The sequence below is a fragment of the Corvus moneduloides genome, chromosome 1 (genome assembly GCF_009650955.1).
Source record: "Corvus moneduloides isolate bCorMon1 chromosome 1, bCorMon1.pri, whole genome shotgun sequence".
Lineage (NCBI taxonomy): Eukaryota > Metazoa > Chordata > Aves > Passeriformes > Corvidae > Corvus > Corvus moneduloides.
The window spans coordinates 20,057,824-20,081,457 of NC_045476.1; the positions used below are offsets into that span (position 1 = coordinate 20,057,824).

At 43.3% G+C, this 23,634-nt stretch overlaps 1 protein-coding gene across 16 annotated transcripts in view; it reads right to left on the bottom strand.

Annotated features, from left to right (window-relative positions):
- Positions 1-993: 993 nt before the first annotated feature.
- Positions 994-23,634, bottom strand: part of KIAA1217 (KIAA1217 ortholog) — a 364,593-nt gene continuing 341,952 nt past the window's right edge. For 9 of the 16 annotated variants that reach the window (XM_032101111.1, XM_032101101.1, XM_032101086.1 and 6 more), the window contains 11 exons: positions 21,390-21,520; positions 21,004-21,151; positions 18,895-19,384; positions 17,896-18,076; positions 12,895-13,049; positions 12,139-12,285; positions 8,716-8,835; positions 5,706-5,783; positions 3,919-5,598; positions 3,340-3,462; positions 2,111-2,605 (listed from right to left, as the gene is read on the bottom strand). In XM_032101111.1, coding sequence (XP_031957002.1) covers positions 2,111-2,605; positions 3,340-3,462; positions 3,919-5,598; positions 5,706-5,783; positions 8,716-8,835; positions 12,139-12,285; positions 12,895-13,049; positions 17,896-18,076; positions 18,895-19,384; positions 21,004-21,151; positions 21,390-21,520 — 3,748 coding nt within the window. Of the gene's footprint in view, positions 3,463-3,918; positions 5,599-5,705; positions 5,784-8,715; positions 8,836-12,138; positions 12,286-12,894; positions 13,050-17,895; positions 18,077-18,894; positions 19,385-21,003; positions 21,152-21,389; positions 21,521-23,634 lie in introns of all 16 variants that reach the window. The other 7 variants (XM_032101159.1, XM_032101178.1, XM_032101061.1 and 4 more) reach the window with 6 other exon arrangements.

The following is a 23,634-nucleotide window of genomic DNA, read 5'->3' on the forward strand; positions in this document are numbered from 1 at the left end:
GAGAAGGAGCCATGGGAGCAGTGCCAGAGCCATTGGGGACCCTGCCTGCCTGTGCCATGGCTCATGGGGGACACCTCACGTGCCATTACAGAGCATCAGTTATTAGTAAGTCTGTTCTTCAATAAGTGTCTGATCCTTGGGATATGTCAGACAAACAGTTTGGAACAAATCTTGCTCTGTCCATCATTTAGCTTGAGGTTACATTTTGGCTGTGTGAAGGAGGAGCAGGTACCCAGCCAGCTGGTGCTCTGTGTGTGCTGTCTGGAGTTGGTAACAAGCTACAGCATTGGATCAGGCAGGTTCCCTTTAGAGCCAGGCAGTCGTGTACTCCATGCATGAGAAAGCAGAGAACAGAGCACGCACTGGAGCCACCAGTCCCTGCTGCTCTGCCCTGGCTAGAAAGGAACTGCCTTCACTCCAGTGGGTCTGTGTGGGTGCTCTGGCCACACCTTTGCTTTGGCTTGGAGCACCCCAGCCTGTCCTGGCCCAGCTCAGCCTGGCACTGAAGCTCCTGTGCTCTGCAGGCGCCTTGGCTGCCGTGCCAGCAGAGGGGATGGCACTCGGCCTGACCCCGCTGGAGGCAGAATGTGTGTTGTGTTCCTGAGGTATGGCTCAATGTTTACATTCTCCAGCTGCATGTGATGCACCATCCGAGGGCAGCGCCTTGGAATGATGCTTCCAGGAAACTTCCCCTTTCACAAGGGGAAATAAAACAAGGAGTACTGCAAGATGGAAGGGATGATACCTCATTCAATCACTCAAAGGTTGTTTTTTTTTTTTTTTGGCTTGCTGGTTTTCTAACTTGGAGTTCCAGCAGTAAGTTTTTATCGACATAAATTTGAAAGACACCATTTTGAAATTAATAACTATGTATAGCCTTAACCTGGGGAAAATTAAGTTAGGTTTTCTCCTAATGGCTTAACACCTTCAGGCAAACCAGCTGAACAGCCAGTTGAGACCATCCGAAAAGTTACTAGTGACAAAATACAAATATATAAGCATGCAGCCCTTTATTTTTGTAAAGATCTTTGCTTATCATAGTTCTGTATATTACATTATGGTGTTATACAAATAGATTTATTTACAAAACCATTAGCTATGCAAGTTTCTTGCTCTTCTCCTATTTAACTGATACCCATCTTTTTCAACCCTTCCCCATATATATTTTTAAGCATGCATAAAAATTAACTTTGGTGTGGTAAAACTACTCTATGTGCCCAGCCACATACAGTATTTATTTATTTATAGATATTTATAGATATGTACAAAAGTTTGCCAGTATACAGAACAGTACTGAAGTGTACATTTTAAAATCCACAATGCAATACATTAATGGGCTACCAGGTCTCAGTAAAATAAAACTGAAGGAAAAAGGGTGGATTTAGCTAAGAAAAAAAGTAATCAGCAACTATCTATATGTGTAAAACAATTTATTTTTTCCTTGGCTGGCAAATTCTTAAATATAATCTGAATGGCAGTGCAATAAGTTGAGTTGCCTCATACACACATAAGACCAGTCTTGTTCTGTTTCTTGTGCAGAGGTTTACTGTCCAGCATACTACTTTCAAATGTACATTACAATAGTATCAAAATGTTTTGGCAAAAAGATCTTGAAAGGAACCATGACATTTGTTGACAAAAATAGAGATCTGTAACAAAGCTAAATAACACCAAAATAAAAGAAAAATATTTTAGTTTCAGTTTTACAGTTGAATATAATCACACTTTAGTATATCTCTGTTCACTTCTAGACCCCATAATGAAAAATAGCTTTATACAAAACAACTTAGTAAATTTTTAACCATACAATTCCCCATGCTCAGTACACCACTGTGCACACACAATCAAGTTCACTCACACACCTTCACACTTTTTGTAAGAGGTGCTGCCTATAGAAAGAAAATGCTCTTTTATCATTGCAACAGCAACAGTTTTCCAAAAAGCTTCACTCTAATCTAGTGTAGTAATTCAGTATTTAGCATGTGATTAGTATTAAGCCTCCAGCAATACAGCAAAATGGTTACATTCCCTGGTTAAAATATTGGCTGCGGATTCTTTGAAAAGTGAACAAAAAGCCTTGGTGACCTGGCAGATGTGCTGTGCTTAGCCTTTAGGATGGCTCCTTGACCGTGGATGGGGCGGACTTGCCGGCATTCCCGTTCTGTGCCTTGTAGCTGTTGAAACTAGGGGTGTGGATTGTCCTGATGCTCTTCATACCTTGGTTCAGGGAAGGAGGGGAGAGAGAGGAGGGGGGAGAGGTAGAGGAGGAAGGAGGGGGTGGTCGGCCGTTCTGAGTCTGTAGTGAGAACGAGAGGTGGTGACCTTTCCCTGGGTAAGTGGGGCTCTGAAACTTGGAGGAGCCGTTAGAGACAGAGGGGATGAGGGAGGTAGAGTAAGTTATGCGACCTGTCTGAGGACCGAGAAGGGAGGAGGAAGGAATGGAGGTTTTAGTAGGTGGATTAAGAGGGTTAGAGCTGTCACCGCTAGAAGCAGGTGCTGAGCTGCTTTTCCCAGAAGTGGGAGAAAAGGCTGGGATCTTAGAAGCAGGTAGGGTAGGAGAAGTAGCCTTATAGTCCCCACCAGCTTTCTTAGCACTTCCATTAGCCTGCAAATAAAGATGTCAGGAGACAGTTTGTCAGAAAGCCAGTAACATGATAAACCAACAGGACCTGGGAAATCAGCCCTACAGAGAATCAGAACTAACAGTTCGAGGCCTGAGCTAAGTCCTGCAGCCATGAACTGGACCTGGTAGAAAACCCAAAGTGCCCAACGGAGAGTGCATAGAGAAAGAGCCAAGAGAGCTTTGTGAGAAGGCGACCTACGAGTTATAGACCAGGCACTACGTCGGCCATGCTGCGCGTTATTAACGTGTGAGAGACGTCCTGCCGAGGTTAATGTGCACCCACTGCCACCTACACCAACAGGTTAGTGTCCAGGGCTTCCTGTAAAGACTCTGAACTGAAGCATTCCCAGTTCTCCTAAGGAACCACCACATTTACCAAATGGAAAGTAAACAGGTAGTTGACATCCTAAAATTACAGCTGAATACCACAGTTAAAAAAAAAAAAAAAAAAAAAAAGGCCAAACCCAATAAACAAACAAATTAAAAAAAACCAACCCAAAAACCAACCAAACAAAAAAAGCAGCAGGTGTTTTATTGCAGACATGCATGCACAAGCATGGTGAAAAGATCAGTACTGTCATGCCCCCAGGATCCAGGACGTCCAGTTAGACCTCAGGCATCCGATATTTGGTATAATCTCAGTCAGTTACTGGAGTTTTTAAATAAACAAACAACATGAAATGTCCATCCAAACACCGGATTTAGGGTAAAACTACCTGTCTGTATTGGCGTGGATCCTGCAGCTTGTGCTGTTTGCCTGATTTCTCCATGCTTCCTTGTCTAGTTTTTGAAGCCATGGGGACTGGCATCCGGCTTGTCTGGGAGGCAGCGCTGGAGCCCTGTGGAAACGAGTGGAGGGGCAGGGAGGGGAGACAAGAAGGCGTGGTCAGTGCTGGAGTGCTTGAAGAGAGGACTGCACACCATGCGCCAAAAAAAAGCCACAGTACTACATGCAGGGAAAGTTCAGGAGCTTCACACTGCAGGTGTTAATTTCCAGAATCAAATGGAGAAAACTGCCCAGCTACTGATCAGCCTGGATTTCATGTCAGTGACGCTTGTCATTTCACATAGCAGATTATTCTACCCAGCTCCCCTGCATTTGCCCATCACCAATCAGCAGCAAAGATTAAAAAAAACCCCAAAAACCAATGGTCTATTAGCTGTTAGACACCTTGTGGGGAGCCCAAACAAGCCACCTGAAAGGAAGCAAACAAATCACAAGACCCTCTTGTTTAATGGTGATTATTGCAGATTTTAGAAAGCAGCTGGAGGTTGGATTTCTTGGACTAAGGTACCTTACGTGAAGTGGCTGGGAGTGATGCAGGGGGCTCTACACCAGCAAGGCTCTCATCCAGCACTACATGCTCTCGGGATGGGGTCTCTGGTACTATCTGGGCAGAGAAGGGGACAGTGCTTCCCTCAGAGGTGTATGTGTTTTCAGGGATAGGTTTTGGACTCATTTCACTGATGGTGTTTTCCAGCTGCTTTATAGTCTGCTCAAGGCTGTCTAGCGTTCTGTATGTACTTTGTCGAATTTCATCAGTCCTAGACAGGGACACTGCAGCTCCAGAGGGTCCCTCTTGCTTCCCAGAAGGACTTTTATCACTCTCCTCAGGCTGAGACCTAGTGATTTCAAATCTCTTTGCTTCCTTGTGCTGCTTCAGGGTCCCATCTTCTTCCTCTTCTTCATAGACCACAACCTGCAAAGTCTTCTTCCCAGTCTTGGTTCCTGTCCGTATCGCCTGTGTCAGAGCAGCCAACTGCTTTTTAGGGAATTTAAACTTAAATTTTTTCTTAGAATCCTGCCTGCTTCCCAACTGATCAGCAGAGTCTGAGTTTGCTTCTGTGTTCAGCCCATAGATCTGACGGTATTTGTTAAAATTTGTCTTTGTGCTTTCCTCCTCTGCAGGAGGTCTGCTTTCTACAGTGTCAGACTGAAGGCTAAATAGGTATGGCCTCTGGGGACCATGAGCTGCTGAATGCTCTGTGGTTGCTTTTCTGTCATTAGCTACTGGGGACTCTTCCTTCTGCCTCTCAGAGACTTCACGTGCTTCATGTTCGTCCTCCTCCTCTTCTTCTATCTTTTCATCTGTCATCATTTTTTCCAACTCCTCATCACATTCCTCAAAAATTGTAGAAAGCCGTTTGTACGCTGACCTAATATCCATCGGTTCATCAAAAATGATGATGACAGGTTTTTTGTCCAGACACACCACTGGCTCTTCGCTGTCTGTGTTCTCAGGGATGCCCTTCTCTGATGCCCCATCCTTCCTCGCGTCAATGTTGACTGTTTGCACATCTCCTCCCTTCTGGCTGACTATGTCATGAACTTCCCCACTTGAGAGCACCTGGACAGCTGTTTTAGTAATCATGAAGGCAATGTTTTCTGTGGGTGGGTTATCTTCACTTGGAGAGCTGGCTGGAGAGTCTGTGTCTTCAATGCTGCTCACACTGTTTGCTCTGGACACTTTGGGTCTCAGCACAACCTGATTGTAGTTGACTGCAGAGACTTCTTGCTCCTGCAAGGAAGGTTGAGGCCCTGCAGCCTCCTGCGTGTGCCTCAGGACAGGGACAATGCTGCTGATGGGGATGTGCTTGCCCGTGCTCTGCAAGGCTTCACCCTGCAGAATGTCCTGGTGAGCATCTCTTGACAGTCTGTAGTTTGGCTTTTGTTTTCCAGTCTCAACAGCTGGAAAATGTGATCCTAAGATATCTTGAGCCCCTCTTCGTTTGTCCTCCTCTGGCAAACTGACACCAGACAGGTTTGTGCTCATATTCTGAAGGTTTTTGTTAGAATAGTCTGTACTGTCTACAAACAAACCCTTGCTAAATGTAGGACTGTCATTCATTGAAAAGCCAATTTTACTGTCAGATGTACTGGATGAATCAGAACCCAATTCTTCTTCAGTTCTCCCTTCCCTCTTCTCTTTAGGATGGTCACTATCTGTGGGAGATCCTGTTGTAGCCCCATACACCTAAGGGGGAAAGTTGGATTACTTAGTTATTCAGGGCTTTTACCTTTACAGGACTTTTTTTTCCCCCAAGATTAATCTCAGGGGAAGTGCAGACCTCATGAACTCACCACTCCATTTACTGCTGCAGAGACATGTCTCAAGTTGTCATCTGATTCCTGTCTTTCTTCGGGGCAAAATTCCAAATTCTGGCAGAACAGTGCATGATGTTACTGCTTTGTGCTATGCATTAGGTCAGGATGGGATGTTACCTTGCTTTAACAAGGCCTCCAGAATATGCAAAAGCACATTAATTACCTTATTTCCAACACAGTGCTCCTTGACCTGTTCACCTTCCAGCTAAAAAACCCCCCATGTTTTTATAAGATTGAAGTTGAAAGTGTCACACTATCTGGTCACATTCTGCTGGGACACATCAGAGGGAGGCTGACGTGGAAGGGCTGACAGCAGGGCACTGCGGCTTGCTGGCTCCCCAGAGAGCCAAACGCGAGAGCCTGGCTCGCCTTGAAAGGAAGTTTTGTATCAGTAAAAGCTGATTTTCAAGTTACATTTTGCTTCTTCTAATGTTGCTCACACCTGAGCAGTGCTGCTCCATGACAATTAGTATCATTACAGTCTGAGCACTTCTAAATCGTTGCTTCGGCTTAGAAGTATTCCATCAGAATTACCAGCGGCACTCTGTGGTGCCTGTGGAAGTGCAGAATGAAACACTGAGCTACATTCACTTATAGCAGAAATGCCAAACACCAAACAGAAAAGTCATCCACTGGCTCAAAAGAGTATGTATATTCCCAGCAACAAAACTTTAGGGGGACTTTTTTCTTTATTTGCAAGTGAGAACCCCTGGAAATGCTGTTTCATAACACCACGCTTTTCTCTGTGGCTTGGTTTAAGTTCTTGTGACAACTTAGGAGAAACACCAATCATCAGGGTGAAGGACTGATCTGAGGAGACACCATGACTATGAATGAGTAAGAGAGAAATCTACAGTCAAAAAACAGCTCACCAAGAAGGAAAGTAATTTGGCCTCGAGTGCCCAAAGGCAGTGAACCAAAAGCAGTAATACTGACATTGCTTGCTTGAGACTAGAAGCTGACTCCTAATACACCAGAAAGACAGATTATACTTATGTGAGCATCAAGATGTGCAGAACATTCAGGAGCATTGCTCTCCCACCTGAGATGGATGAGTGACGGTGCAGAAATCCCCAGGTTGGCTGTGCATGCACACCCATACATACAGATCACCAGGTACAGTTTCTACACCTTATGTGATGTTTTCTTATGTACAGTTGGAGGATTTTACACAGAAAAACTTTACTCACGATCAAAGTCACTCACACACCAGAGTCACAGTTCACCTCCACAAAGGCTTGTTCAGCAGTCACAAGGCTGAGCAGCTGCTCTGTGGATACCCTGACATCCCTCATATTTCTAAATGAGGAAGAGCTGTCATGCAAACCAGCAGAGCAGCAAGGCCTTGGTGGGCAGGCTGACACTGTCTGCACCTGGTGCTAAGGGGCACTGTGGGAACCAAACACCAGGGCTTGTGATCCCCCCAGGCCCCGACTTGCCCAGTGCTCAGTGCCTCCCAGTCCCATGACATATCAGACTCCCCAGAATTAGGCCAAGCCACTTAATGGCACTCGTTGCCTCTGGATATGCTGACTGCATATCTTTTCCTAGCGAGTTCCACTTCTAGTTCCAAGCACCAGTGCAACACCTCATGGTGTCCTTGTACAATATATCTCATTTTAGGAACTGCTGCTTTTCTACTAAAAAAATAAAACCACAACAAAACTCATTTCCTCAACGATTTTATCATGACCATAATGTTCCATGTTTAAAGCCAATAAACACTGTCATGTCAGATTACAAAAACAGATCTCATTAACCTTAATTTCCTGGACTCTGTGCTATTCAAATAAATACCAGTTTATGGCAATTACTTGGCAGGACCTTTCAAAGAAATGTTTGTGCTACAGGATGTGCAGTGTCCTGAGTGATGACCCAGGATTTTATATAACAACATGATCTTCTCATTCTGACAACAGTAGTAATGAGGATGAATTCACACTTTTTTTTCCTCTGTAACACTGTCATACATTCCACAACAAAACAGTTTTTCCTTTTTCCCTCATTCCCATGGGCCTGTACCCTCACCCAGGCAGCTGTTTGCAGCCTTAGACCAGAACCTCTGTTTGGGCAGCTCCAATACAAGTCCTTGAGTGCAATGCCCTGAGCTGGCAGCATTTGCATACACACACAAAATGCATGAGAAGGTTGAACTGCTCTGCTGAAGAGCTGTGTTTCCTTCCCCACCATACCCACCTTCATTGCAAACTGGCATTTGGCTGTCAAGTTGTCATGCTCACTCAACACCCTAACCCCAGCACTGATGCAACTCATTATTCTTAAACGTAAAATAGAGGTCTGCAAGGGTAGAAATACTTATCCTTTTCTTGTCCTGCACGTTGGCTGCCTGCTAAGTCCAATCAACTCCATTGGCAACTCCAGTCCATGTGCAGCTGTGAAATTTACCCCAGCCCGGCTACAGCCCCAGACACACAGCACCTCTTCTCAGTCCCACAACTGAATTTTGGGCATTAACTTTCAGCATAAGGGAAAATTCCCCCGTCCACTTTGACTCTGTCATCCAATACATTGAATGGGATTTCTGAATATCGAACTATTTCTGGGACCCACAAATGAAACAAAATAAAGCACATATTCTCTAAATTGGCTCTAGAGACTGAGAGGAACCATTAATTCCCCTCAAGCTTAGGAGAGATGCTTCACCATCCATCGCCAGAACAGCAGGGGAAGGATGTTCCAAGTAGTATGAGCATCTCTGACAGAAACTGATGGATCCTGTTTGGATTTCACAGAATCATAGAACTTCATGCAACCATTGTGTAATTGCTAACGAGACACATAATATAGTTTAATACAGAGTTCCATATGAGCGTTTCTGGGCCATACGGAGATGAAAGGAAGGAAACCACTGGGCAGTGCTGGGTGGGGGTTAAAAAGAACAGGATGCAAGATATAAAAGATTAGTTTTGAAGGAAAGAAGGTTATGCCAAGACAGGGTGGCTTGTCTACAATTGCCACTTGTTACCTTCTTTTCCTTGTGATGCATTAAAGTCCCAGGCCTTATGTCTTTTACATGTGTGTCATTTCTGGACTGTTCAGCATGACTGTTTGAGTTTACATCCATAAAAGAGCACTTCTGGAAAGCCTAGGAAATAAATACTGCAGGTTATCAGGAGACCAAGACTTTTGCACAGAAATATCTGGAGATGACCAACTACAAAGAGAGCACTTGTTTTTAACAGTCACAGCTCAACAATGTTATCTACAAGCTTGTGAGATAGAGATTTTAGACTATGAGATTAAGAGAACCAGGGCATCCCCTTCAGCCTGTCAAGACTAACATCATGCTGACCTCAGTGCTCCCTGTAAAGAGGACAAGCTTGGTTTCTGAATTTGCAGATGATGAAGGCACACAGAGGTGCTACAGACTATTCAAACTCAAGTAGAAAGCACATGATGAGCTTAGGGCTTGTGACAGCACCTATTTCCTTGTGGCTGATAATCATGCAAGAGTTACATAACTCCACTTCTCCCACACAAACTGTTATTAAAACTTTGAACATGGAGATGTGCCTTTGTCACAGTCTATGATAATGAGCCATAAGTTGGCTGTCTCAACCTATGGGTTTGTGGACACTGACGTTGCACCATGTGTCCCCCAGGGCATGGCCCAGACTTTTCAGCCATTTCTTTTGCTATCCTCCTTTTATTTCCTTTGAGTTTCTCTATCCAACTGGCTCCCAGATCCAGAGGAGCAAAACTATCCCTGCCACTATCACTATGCAGTGCAGGCAGCGAATGTGCCTCACCAGAATTTCCATACGCCTCTACTGGCACATGGCCTGCCTACAGTGAGATGTACAGGGAGGACACAGCAAAAAGGGGGGAGTGCTCACAAGAGTCAGACACACCCTGACATGCAGTAAGATTATATTTTTATACCATGTGTTAGGGAAATTATTTGACTCCTGGTAAGTCATGAAATTATTAGCCCTGATTGCAGATTAGAATCAGGCCTGCCCTTTAAATGCTGTATTCTTCATATGTACTGCATGTTTATGCAAAATCAGAAAAGTAAGAGTAACAAAAAAAAACCAGTGCAGAAAATCAGAGTTTCTTCTGGTTTTCCATTACATCATATTTGTATGTGTTAATAGACCAGAATACCTAAGATGACATGAAACTAATAGAAAAAATAGTCTTGCTCCTCACAATACAGGATAGGGATTTTTCCCCAACGTACCCATTTGTGAGACCAGTGATGTGGATTTGAGTTAAGCATCCTCAAAGTCCTTCAGGCTTAAGTGTCAAAAAAGCTATTTCCCTTTCATATTTTTTTTATCACCCGTGCTCTGAAATATCTGTAACAGTCTCCAAATAGTTTGTGCTACAGCCACTGTATTATGATGCCTTTTTCTGCTGCATTAAAAATCTTCACATTGTACTCAAGTTTCTTCTGAAAAGCTTCATATTCTTAACAGCCTTTTCAAATGGGAGACACATGGATACTTAGTCATGAATGCAGCAGCACAGTGTGGATCTCACTGATCCTGTACACAGAGATAAGAACACGCCACATTCACACATATACACCCAAAACAGACACAATTTTGTGGCAACAGCACTGACCTGGGAGCTCCTGTCAACTTGTTACTGCAACTCCTGTTTCTTTCCAAGACATGCAGTTGTGGCCTGGCCTATATGTTGTTGTTCTTCATGGGGACTTTTTAGTTCAGCAAAGCTTTATGACCATTAAGTGACTGCTATCATGTCTCTGCTTTCATACTCCACTGATCTGAATTAAGATGATTTACACAGTAAGGATTTTAAACATATTTCCAGGTTCTTGATGAAAATACAGAGAGACACTGGGCCTGCTGCTGCTCCCTATGAGACCTGTCTATAAACACCTGCGTCAAGGTCAGTGATTTCAAAATCAGACAGCTCTCAATTATGCTGTGATAGGGGGTCTTTTGGTATACTTGGAGGTGCCAGATTTTTATGAGAATGTTGTGTGATGTTTGATCAAATGCCTTTCTAGAATGTCTACAGGTATACAGTTCATTTCAAGCAGTCAAACCTATTACTTGATCAAAGAGTGTTGTTTGCTTTGATAGCTCTCTGTTCCATCACATGGTGCTCACTGGCATAACTGTTTATGTCTGTCCTTTAGTTATTCAACGACTGAATCTCATATCTCATTTTCCATCTTTCTTCCTATGACTGATATCAAACTAATGAGCCTGTAGTTCTTAGATGAGGCAATTTGCCCTTTCTAAAACATGGTACTCTGTTAAACTTCTAAAATATACCTGGTATTTGGTATTGGTTTAAAATTAGTACTGCTAGCCCCCAAAACTAGCATTTTAACACCCATTCCCTGTTGAGTAACCATGCCTATTTCTTCTCCTTAGCTTCTCTCAGCCTCCCTTTCCATATCTTCACCTCCACTTCACTGTCACCAGCTGCAAGGCAGAGGGCTGCTTTCCTAGAGACAGAGATGTCATGACAGCTTCCATGTCCCCAGCTCTCCTGTCCCGCTGGTCATCAGCACATGGAGGGGGGATAAGGGTAAACTGCTGCTCTCTCCTGCAAACCAGCACTGGTGGGTGAGAGCTGAGGGAAGGGGCAGGGTGCACCCATATCAGACAGAACAGTTACTGCTCAATGTCCATGTTTCCCGTGCTCCAAATGCTCCCTGGGCAGCACCAAGCCCACCTGCTGGCAGGTGGACAGCAGGGATCATCTCGTGTTGCAACAGTGCTCCAAAACACCAGAAGTTACAGCCAGTTAGGCTGATCCACACCTCCTTTCCTCATGTGGGCATGGAAGAGGACAGATGGTGCCCCTGGGAAGCTGGAGCTCACTGATGGTAGCTAGAATAGTTGGCATTTACTGCAGCATTTTCATCACCAAAGTGAACTGTCCTATGTGATGTCAAGTGAAGGACCAGCAAGAGAGCCCTTTTCTGTGCCACCAGCAGAGTGAGGTACCAGTTGCACCACAGGGATCAGGTAATGTGCTGATGTTCAAACACTGTGGGAAACTTTGGACCATAGCACAGCGCACCAGGAGCAGACCCAGTTACTCTCTGCTCCCACCAAAGTTAGCACAGATGATGGGCTCTCAGCACCTTGCCAGTCTGGTACTAGGTGAGCAACACTAAGCCAGGGACAACCACATTGAATGCACACCAACATTTAACTTGTCCCATCTGCTTGTGCAGGCTTCTCCAGTGGCAGCTACTGTGTTCTTGACCACTCAGCTCCAGACGTCTCTGAACAAAATTTGGGAGTACTTCCAAAAAGCGTACCACTCAGTGCAACACAGTGGTACCAGGTGAGGCTAGCAGACCTACTTTCCTTCATGTTCTGAGCTGGAAATTGCACTGAGGCCATAGAAGTGACGCTGGGCATAGGTGTCCTCATGTGCAACCCTAAAGGCATACCTGTAATTCTGCCATTATTTTATCTCCTTCCTCTTCCTCTTCATCTTTTGCAGCTGGTGCTACAGCATGCCCTGTGCTCCGAGACAATGCCTGATCCTCTTTAGGGGCTTTGGATTGTGCTATTTGCCCAACATCTTCACTGCATTCCTACAAGGGGACGAGAAAGCACAGACAGATAACACAATTGAACCCTCCTGATGCAAAGTAAACACCAAAAATTCAACACTACTGCAACTCCCCTCTTGCAAGGTCCCTCTTCCTGCTACTTCATCAGTTCAAAAGGCAACCAATATTGCTAATGTGATTATATGTTCACAGATTAAAAAGCTTCCTAAATTGGACTTCCCTCCACTTCCTTCCCCAGAACAGATGGGGAAAACAAGCCCAAAGAAACTAATTTGCAACATTTCTGTAAAAACACCATCAAATCTGACCTGATCTTCCCCATCTGTTTAAGGCATGCTCCTCTTTTTTTTTTATTTTTAATCTTCTTAACACTCTAAATGAAAGCAGACTGTGGCTTGCCTGTTGCATTGCTAGGAGATAAGATCAGCAAGACTCCTGTAAACAGAACTGAACAAATCTGACTTGTTCATTTGGCCTAACAGAAGTGCATCCTGGTAAGCAGTTTCAGTAGCTTTCCAACACATAGCTCTGCCTTAACTTATTTTGTGGTTTATAGACCCAAGCCTGTGTCTTGTCTCTTTGCCAACCTCTCATCAGGAGTCTGAGTGCCTAGAGTATGAATCATCGAACCTTGACAGCAGCAGCCTCTTTTCTGGCTGTATAGATGACCTCTCCTGATCTCGTCGTGGTCAGTCCTGACCCTGGCAGGTAACTGCGCCGTGGAGGTGGAGGAGGTGGAGACTTGGTCAGCTTGTCATTATCCTGTTCTGCATCAGGAGCTTCTTCTGCAGGTAAGTAGAGCAGCACAAAGTAAGCATAGGTAAGGAGAGGAAAACAGTGTTTGCACACCTGCCTCAACTGGAAAGGAAAAAAATGTCTTAAAAGGTCCTGTTGCTGAATATATGAACAGAAACACATTTGGTACTCAAGTGTAACTAACTCTAACGAAAGCAAATAGCACTGCACTTGCACAGAGAAACCGGGTCACTTCACCCAGAAATTTTCAGCAAAACTCCTGTCCTCCAGGCCACTGTAGCTGAGTCTCAGCCATCAGGTGTACGAATGGGATAGCAGAGCACACATGTGTAAAGAAGCAGGTAAGATGCAAATTCTGGGTACCCAGCTACAAACAGTGCCCCCCAGGCTCCTTTGAAAGCAAGGCCACTGACACGGATGCAAGTGAGACACCAGCCTGGAGGCTTCTCACTGTTCTCAGCAGTTCTGAAGCAACCAGCACACGTTTCTGCTCTGCCTGGGAGGTGCTGCTGGCAAGGTGCAAGGAGCTGGAGTTCTGTCCATCTCACAGCTGAACACAACTAGCTAACATTCCAGGAATGCACAGTTTTGCCTTTGAATTATCATATAAGAGCCCTATATTTCACTAACTCAAGAAGATTCAAATACCAAATGCAAAGGCTGACCAGAATCAGCCCTTGCTTTCTCAGGAGAGTGTTCCTAGAGAAGACCAGTTTCTCAAACTGGCATTGCCCCAAGGATGCTTTCCCACCAGCTGCCACTTCCTCCTCCCCATTGTCCCTGGACAGCATTACTTCTGGAAGTAGCATTACCCTGCTCATGACCTGGCCCTGTGTGTTTCTGGTTAAAGGCTAAGCATCATAAATATGGCAACAGCCACTATTTTCACACTGCTGTTTACAGTGTTTGTTTTCAAGAGCAAAAGAACGACCTTTCTGCAGCTACTCACTGTTACATAAACAGCTGGAATAAATATAATCCAGAAAGATAAAACATTCTGCTTTTGGGATTACTCAACTGTTTAGGGCTAAGTGTTCCCTCTGGGAAAATTACTGCATAACTGCCCACTCCTGGGGCTCTGTCAGGCTCCTCCAATGCTCCAGCTGGCCCTGGGCACTGGATGGAGCCCTTGTCTAACCCGGGCTCATCCTTGTTTCCTTCTTAGCTCAAATGTTCTTTGAAACTGCTTAAGCTTAAAGAAATATTCACTTGTATTATCTCCCTCCCTGGTTATCTGGCACTCATTTGCAGGACTGCAAGAAGAGTGAATTTCCAGATGCACTTGACATTAGACCTCTTCTTTGGTCAATACACACCACTCAGTTTTTAATTACATCAGATGTACTTCTGCTGTAAAATCAGAGTAATTCTCCAAGATGGTGTTTAGCAGACTATGATGTAGGGCCTTTGTAAATCCCTACTCCTTTTAATAGGCACAACCTATTACCCTCAAACTGGTGACTCTGACTCTGACTACAAGAATTACAAGTTTTTCTCCGACTTAATGAGAGCAAGGTTGAATGAGAGACATGGAAGGCACAAAGAAAACATGATTCCTACCATCTCATTCACATCTCTGAGATATTCATCCATCTCCATCTTCAAAATGGGAGATAAAAAGGAGGAACACAGGCAAGAAATATTGTCACTGAGTGTGGAAGGTGCACTGGTTATCGAAGGCTAATCCCTCTGGCATTCCTTAGCTGGAGTCATTAAGGAGAGGTTGTGATGGAGTTTGCTCATGGTCAGTGCAGTGACTTTAGGCTAGTCATAAAACTTCAAAGCTGGATTTCTATTTTATTTACTAAACAATTATATTTTCCCAATATAAATGGGAAGGAAAAAAAAACTTTGGAAGAAAAAAAATGTGGGGAAGATCTTAATCTATTATTTTTTTCCTTCTGGCATATTTAGAGAGGGAGGAGTAAATAAGCAAGTTTAACTCACTAAGCCTGAGACTTCCCATGAACAAACCCTACACATTATGGAACCTTCTTTGGTGCCAAAGGGCTCAGCACTTCTGTGAACAAAATGTGAGTTGTTTGTCGCCAGCTGTTTGACTAAACTGCAGCATTTTTCAACAGGCAGGTGGACTGGAATTAATTGCTCCCACCATACAGACTTCTACTTGTACCAAAATAAATCCAAAAGGTTTCAAAATTAGAATGCCTGCCTTGAGGCAGTCTCTGCAGTCAGATAAACTCTTTTTAATGGAAGCTACTGATCACTCATCACTTGCAAAAATCAGGGCATTCTCACATATGAAGGCACAAAGAGAGATGAAGAGTTCCTCGGCAGAGCTCCGGCCATGTGGCTGGAGAAATAAACATCTCTGAAACATCTAGCAAGAATCTGTCTGTCCATATATATTTCCTTTCCACGGGACTCCTGGTTTGATATACGCGTGTTGCAGTATCCCCACTGCAACATTATGGTGGAGAATGCAGGCAGAACGATCCCCGATCCCTAAGCGACTGATTTGTGTGAGTAAACCCTGGAAACTTTGGATTCCTCTTCTTGTTTTTGCTTTGCTATTCCATATCTAAACTATGGAGGAACCGTGGGAAGACTCTTGGCTCTCAGAGCCACATATGGACATTTATCTTAAACTTAAAATGATTCTTGAACAACGATTTGTAAATTTTAGCTTGATTCAAGCTCAAAAAGAACTGAAACAGTTCCTCGGCAGAGCTCCGGCCATGCGGCTGGAGAAATAAACATCTCTGAAACATCTAGCAAGAATCTGTCTGTCCATATATATTTCCTTTCCACGGGACTCCTGGTTTGATGTATGCGTGTTGCAGTATCCCCACTGCAACAATGAAGGAGACCAATTTCTAAAATACATGCTAGAAACAATCCCCAAATTTTTCACTGAACAATCTTGATACAAATATGAGTTAGAGTCAAAACATTGAAGAAATATTTACAGAGTCATCTGAAAGACAGTATAAAGTGTGTAATTTTATTTTGCTTTGTGGTTTGCAGAGAAATAAAAATAGTTTCTTCACTGGGAGAGGTTCTTTGTGGAGAATGGATGAGACAACACAATCTGGCAACATGGCCTATCTGGGGACTGCAGATGAGCCAACAGAGGGCTCTGCTAATTTATGGCCAAATTTTTAAATGAATTTTATTGGTAGATAGGTGGTCTGTCTTTTCTTATGTTGCTCAATTTTCAAGTCTACAGCAGACTGGTACTGAACTTTTCATCCTCAGTCATAAAAGAGCTGAGTGGTACGTGAGATATTTGATTAGATATTGAGGAAAAGTTCTGCTGTTCCTGTATTTATGTTACTATTGCAGGATTCATTATGCACAACAGAAGGCAAATGTCTCAATCTCATCAAATTTATTCTTAAATCTGCTGGTTGCACACTGTGCAAAATTGTATTCTAGAAGTGGATTAGTTAACTAGGCGACTTACAAAACTTCTCAGTTACTGTTCTGTGCACTTTTTAAGATGTCACAGCTCACTGCACCCATATGGTACTTATTTTCACTGGCTTCTTCTATTTATGCCACACATTATACAAGCTAATTGTGTTGATAGCCAGTAATCTCACTGAACGGTGCCAGAATTCTAAAATTATTTTATGAGGTTCAACAGAATTTATTTTCAACATGTATGTTGCAAAACATCCAAGAAGGCAAAACTTGGCAGTGTCAAAGGTACACCCAGAACAAAATGCTGGATCTGAAAACATTCCTCCCAATTTTTATATGAATTTGTCTACACAACCCCTAGGGCATTATTTTTCAGCTTTTTACCACGTTGGCATGCCAACACCTTGAGTGCAGCATGCAGCTCTGACCTCCACAGCTCCAGAAGGACACAGTGGAGTTAAACAAGGGTAACTGAATCTAGCCTGGGGACGGAGCAGCTGGCCTGCATGAAGGGACCAGAAAGGCTGCAAGTTCACAGTTTGAAGTCTGTGGGGCAGGCTGAGAGCTCCAGGATATTATAAAGGTTTATCCGCTGCCTTCGTGATTTTATAAAGGAAATGAAGAGCTGTTTGCCAAATGGCAGAATATTAGAACTATGGGGAACTCAGTGAAGCTGGTATGGTATCAGTTTAAAAGAGATGAAGGAAAGGTCCTTCACAAGATGGGAGCTTGCTGCCACAGCAACGGGATGCAAATTGTATAAGCCAAGTAAAGAGGAAATACTGGATAAAAGTTCCATAATGGATACAGAAAGGAGATCGGGATATTCCCTTTAAAATCATGGCGGGGGGGGCTGGAAGACTACCAGCAGACTGCAGGAGGCAGCCAGGTTCTGTGCTCCCCACACACAGTGTCTCCAATTGCCTGCCAGAGACTGAGCCAGATGGACTCCTGCCTATGTAGCTGGGCAAGAATCTTACAGCTGATTCATGTTTGGCTAATGGGATAAATCCAAGGTTTGGCTGAGTCATCTTCTTTGCTCCTTGAATTTTGCATAAATTCAGACATGGATTTGTATGTTAAATTGCGAAAGAAATAGGACTGGAAGGACATCTTGCCATCTTGCTACCACAAAGTAGCCCGGTTAGTGCTAGTCTAAGCCATTCTGTCCAGTAATGGGGATGGTTGCATCCTCCTCATTGCCTCATGTAGCTTCAGTGCTTCACTTTCCTTATCTTTCTGAGTTTTTTTCCTAATGCCTAACCTGGATCTTACTGCTTGCAATTGCCAGCTTTTACTGCTGTTCTATCCACACACAGCAAGTTATTCTTGCTTTTTAAAGCAGATTTTTGTGTATTCAGAGATTGTTTTGTCCTTCCTCATGATCATAGAAATCTATAAACTGAAAACATTCTAGAAATTAGGAAAAATAACCTCTCCTTTCCAGACATGCAATTCTTTAGCACCATTTACTCTCGCAAACCTTACCTGAGACTTCTAGTTTTTCTGCTGCATCCCCTTTAGGCAGGACTGCTGGCTGGGGAGGCATCTCCAGGTTAGGAATTGACTTCATTATATTGGCCTGGGCCTCTTCCAAGAGCTTTTCAAATTCCTTTCCATTATAGTGATCAAGGTTTTGTCTTTTCTCTTCCCACTTCTTTTCAGCTTTCTAGACAAAACCAGTAAAGCATCTATTTATTTTTCTGATTTCCATTGTGATCACTCGCTTAGAAATAAAATCCATCTGTAAACATTATAGGTCAGTATGGATAGATTCTTTCAGTTCTAGTCAGCAGCTAAAGGAAATACCTGAACAGTAACTGCACACTGTTCTGACTTGTATTGTGCTAGATTTGGCACAAACACATGGCAGACTGACAGTGGCCACTGCTCACTAAAGGAACAAAGGCAAAATTTAAATCTGGGTCTCTGCCTTAGTACTATATCACATTGGTGATTAAAGTGCCTGTCTGTAATAGGACACAGCAGTTCACCTGTGGGTTTTCTCAATATCTCTGTGTGAAACCACTGGAGCTTCACACTCTTTCACTTTTACTTCTCCATAATAAGGGATATGGAGATTTAAAAAGTGAATGAAATCCACTGATGCAAGTGTTGCCAGAGAATTATATGCTGTTGGTCAAAAATAAGATATTTTAAAATTTCTAAAATAGAATTCTGATTTTTTTTTCAATAAAGATAATTTTAAAAGCACAGTTACTAATTTTGGTTACGTGTAATTTTTCCATTGCATTTAAAATCATAGAATAGTTTGGGTTGTAAGGGACCTTTAGAGGTCATCTAATCCAACCCTTCTGCAATGAGCAGGGACAAAATCAGAGGGTATCTTCAGAAGTACAGTGTAATTAGGGGTTAAGCACATAAATCCTCAGAATGCATTTGGAAAGTCCCACCTGCAGCCTCAAGAGTGAGGCTGGGAGCTCAGACCCAAAGAGAGGACAGCTGGTTGAGTAGAATACACCGTACCTCAATTGATACAGCTCGATTTCTGGTACTTGCACTGTGAATTTCCTCAATGAAAAGGCTTTGCATGGTGGTGCCATTGATAGAGACCTGTGGTGCTGGTGTGGCCTGTGTGGACTGGGATCCTGCTGTGGGCTCTGGTGGGGTGGCTGTGGGGTGACCAGCTGCCGGCACACCTTCGCTGTGACTGCCTGCAGTGGGTGAGCCCTGGGCATGGTTGACCAGGGCTGAGGAGTGCTGAGACTGATGGATGACAACAGGCGAGCTCTGCACGTGATGGACAGTCATTGTGGAGAAGGGGATGACTTCTGACTTGACTGATGACACCTGGGACTCGGATGGGATTGCTGTGAGGTTTTGCTGTGCATGTCCCTGGGTGGGCTTGCGCTCCTCTTGGTTTTTCAGAGTGTCAGCTGCAGTGGACTTTTCTGTAGCAGAGTATTGCACGGCTTGGGATGGATCCACACCCCTCAGCAGACCTTCTGTAACATGCCTGCCCAGTCAAATTGAACACAACAGCACATGGTTAGCACACAGGCCAGTCGTGAGCAATACATAACAATAAACTCTTGCAAAGAAAAAGCACCTACATCAAAACAATCAAAATGGTGGGGTTTTATTTCATGATGCTCTCAGCTGTATGATTTTATAGCTTTCTCTCAGTCAGGGGCTCAGAATTTTAAAGAGGCTACTTTAATTTCTAAAGTGTTTACAAACCTTCAGTGATGTGCTGGCAGTTTCTGACCAAACCATGAGTTACAGTGGGTTGATTTAAGAGCAAGAATGGAAATCAGTTGATTAAACTGTATACAATGTATCTAGCTAAGCAAGATATTCCTGGACTATAAGCACAGAAAAGTGAAGCTACATATAATGAGAGGTAGCAGTCTGGCACATTGTCAAAACAGAGCCTTCAAATGAAGGTTCTGTCTCAAATGATACTTCACAAAGATCTTTTCTGTCAAGAGTGTGGGCTAGGATGAGCTGAGGATGTAAAGAAGCAACTATTTCTGGCAGCTAGCTGTGAAATGTCTGAGCTTCTGAGTGTCGCAAGCCATCAAATGCCATCAGTTTTCCCATTATTGAAACAGACTTTATGAGGCTCAATATGCAATTTTGCTGCAAAAAATGACTTTTGGTAAAACTCTGGTATGCATAGCTTATTGTTCTATTTTTCTTTGCATGACAGGAAATAACTGTAGTAATTTTTAAGAGAAGGAACTAATGTGAAAGGATATAGATGTTTGTCTGCATGGAAAAATAAGTGATGGCTCTTAGAAAACCTGTTACATAAACCATTTTATCCATCTGCCAGTACTGCCAAATCCATTTTACATATGATCCAGGATATATTGAAACACTAGCCACCCTACATTCCTTAGAATAATGGTAGTGACAATAGGTCATGATTTACATTTTCTTGTAATTGAACTAAAATTGAGACCACCACCACTGACAGTTTTGACCAGGAATTAAATCCAATGCCCACTGAGTTATATAAATCAGCAATAATTTGCTGCTCGTATATTCTGACAATATATTCTGACATAGCTAAACACTGGCACTTAGTGGACATAAGTTTTATCTAATATTTCACCTTTCTCTAATGCATCTTCCTTGCAAAGAAGAGAAAAAGAATTGGCATTAATTCAGAAGTGTATTCTTTCAGGAAAGTTTAGGATACCTTTATCCACTTAGACTCTTTCCCTATTTTTTTCTTACTGTTACATTATAAGAGATGAAACTTTCAGTGTCAGAGAATGTTTCTGTTAGCTTAAATTGCTGTAAATACCTAAAGTTAATTAGCTCAGACTGTTGCCACTGTAAGTTCTCTCATCCAGGTACTTCCCAAATATGAAGTGCTAGCTTGAGACGCATCTAGTCTCAATTGTAAGATCTCAGTGACTGAGGCTGTTGGTCAGAATGGACTCACTGCACAGAGCACTGGAAAGGCTAATCTGATTTCCCTTGAGAGGGCTCCAGGAATAACCTATAAACAAGCTGAATTTCTCAGACTTGCCAGGGGCGAGGAGGAGAAAACAAACCCAAAAGCTGTTCCAGCCCTGCTTGAGGAAATCCTTTAAGCTTGAAGAAAAAAGGAAAAAAAGTCACCTCCTGAGCATGGTAAGGACATCAGTCATGCTGCGCACACGTTTCAGCAGGCTGTCCAGCTTGTGTGGTTCTTCCTTTAGGAACCTCACAGCTTCTACCTCAATCCGCAGGATAGCACGCATTTTATTTTGCAGGGTTGGGAACTCTCCTGCAAAGAAAACAATTGTGAAGCTGAAGAGGAAATTATAAAAGCCCTGGGCAGTAACAGACAATTGGGGGAATGTCAATTACTTGAATGTCTATCTGTCTCCAGGGGTCATGCAGTGAATTCCCTAATCCCAGCTTTAAATCTTTTTGGAAGTAGACGTTAATGCCTCCAGATCAAAGGCAAAACTGTTCTCTGTGGTTAAAAGAAAAGAAACAAAAGTAAAAAGGAAAGTACATACCTTTCAGGGTAGCAACAGCTTCTCCCACCTGACGCAAAAGAAAGGCTCCATCTTCAACATCTTTCAGTGTAACTGTCTTGCTGGAAGCAGCAGAGTCCTTCTTCAGGTCTTCAACAAATGTCTCCAGCTCACTGGCAAAAGAAATAACATGGACAGAAAATTTAAGCAGGACTTTCACATTGCAAGCAAATATATGTAAATGAACGGAGTAAACTAAACCATAAACGTCAAGTGGGGCACCTTTAAATCTGACACCACAGGCTGAACAAACCACAGGATACCAAGAGGGGAGGTGAAAATGCTGGACACTCACAGCATAAGAACAGGCCTGTAACTAGCTCAAGTCATTGCTTTCTGTGACAGGCTGCAGATGTGTAGAGCGTCTTGACCTCCGGGCAGCTGTGCTACAAAGGGCAGGTGGGGTGGTAAAACACACAGAACAGCCAGCAGCCCTCTGGGGATGCAAATGCTCCAAGGGTACAGAAACACTGTGCCACTATATCCAGTACTGGTTTACACCTTGTGTTTTCTCATTGCTGATGACATGCCCAACAGTTAAGAACAACCCAAAAACTGGCACCAAAGGCCCTTTGACACAATCTTGTTTATCTATTGGGCACTGCTAGGCAGGATACAGGATCCTGTTTCCATGAATAGCCAGACTGAAACAGCAAGTGTGCACTGTGTGCAGCTCCTGCTCAGTGCTTGGACGCAAGAATGAATCACTTTGGATGTTTTTCCAACCACTGCCATTCTGTGCTTCCTCCAGCTTCATCTGGTGCTTCCTTCTCACCTTTCCCAATATTTTTTCCAATCTTTCTGTACTTCATGGAAAATTTTTCAATACTTCAGACACATAAACTCTGTTTTCATTTGGGGAGGAGCCACTTCTTTCTATTAAAACTTGAGACAACATTGCTTTAGCTGAGGTTTCCATACAGATACATAAAATTTTCTCAAAAAAACCCCAACCCTGAGATGCCTTACGTGCAACTATACAAACACCCATGCAAATACGTTAGAAAGATCATCTCCTGAATATCTAAGAGAAATTCACTTCTATTAAGATATCAAATTTACTCACAGGAATATTCTAGGAAGCAGTTTAATTGCAGACAGAAAACAATGGAAACTCTGAACTGACAAATCAGTTACTTGTTTGAACCTAATCTTAGGCCTCATTTCTTGCATCCATCAGGGATCAGTTTTGCAACTGCTGTAAGAGAACCAAGGTACAAGATGATTGCCATGAAAGGGGTGGGAGAAGCCTGCCATCTGCACCATCTGCAAGTCTTGCATTTCCACATATTTCCCTGGCACTGCCACGCAAAGCCAGCCATTTCCCAGACCCATCCCAGTGACATGGGGAAAAAAAGCAGGTGGCCAGTAATGGGATAAAACTAAAGGAAATTCCTTACAGCACTACTGTACATGTAGGTCAGTTTAGATCAGAAGCACAGTCCCACAGAACAATCCATGGCAATGCAATGGTATTTCTCATACACAGAGAAACAGAAACAGGATCAGCATCTGAACATTAAGCATGCACAGCAAAGAGTTCATTTCAATCCAAAGACCAAGAAGTTTAGAAACTAAAACATTATTTTGAATTGAGAATCACAATTTGTGCCTGAACCGATCACAAACAAGTGGAGGTAAATGATCCCGGTCCCACTTTAAGAACACTTCTCCCAAAGGCTCTGCCTTCAGAAAGCCAGGTGAGTCCCAGTTCCCACTAGCACAAGCAGACTTGCAGGAAACAATCCATTGGACCACACGATGGCAGCAAGGGAACATTTCTAAGGGTATTTTTCCAGCGCAAGAGGCCGCTATAATGTAAATACCTACTGTCTCTGGCTGCCTTTGCAATAAAGGGCACAGACACACTCTAGCAAGGACCTGGAAAAAGAATCTGGCCTTCTGTCACTCATTATAACACAAAGGCTCCTGCTCTACAGCACGGGGCTCTGCAGTCATGCATCCTCCCTAGTCTTTATGCCCTGCTATTGGCACTGAGGCTAGGCAGTGCTGCTTCGGGGATCACAGGGTATCCCTCCTCCCTTTTGTAGCTCTGCACTGAAAAAGCGGCTTCTCAGATATTGGCATCTACCAGGCAACAAAAAATATAAAGAAAGACACTTAAATTTGTTCATGTGTGGAAAGAAGAGAAAGGAAAACAGAACGAGATTACAACGTTTTGGTAGGTTTATGCTTGTTTGAAATGTAGGGATGAAAGAAGGACTTG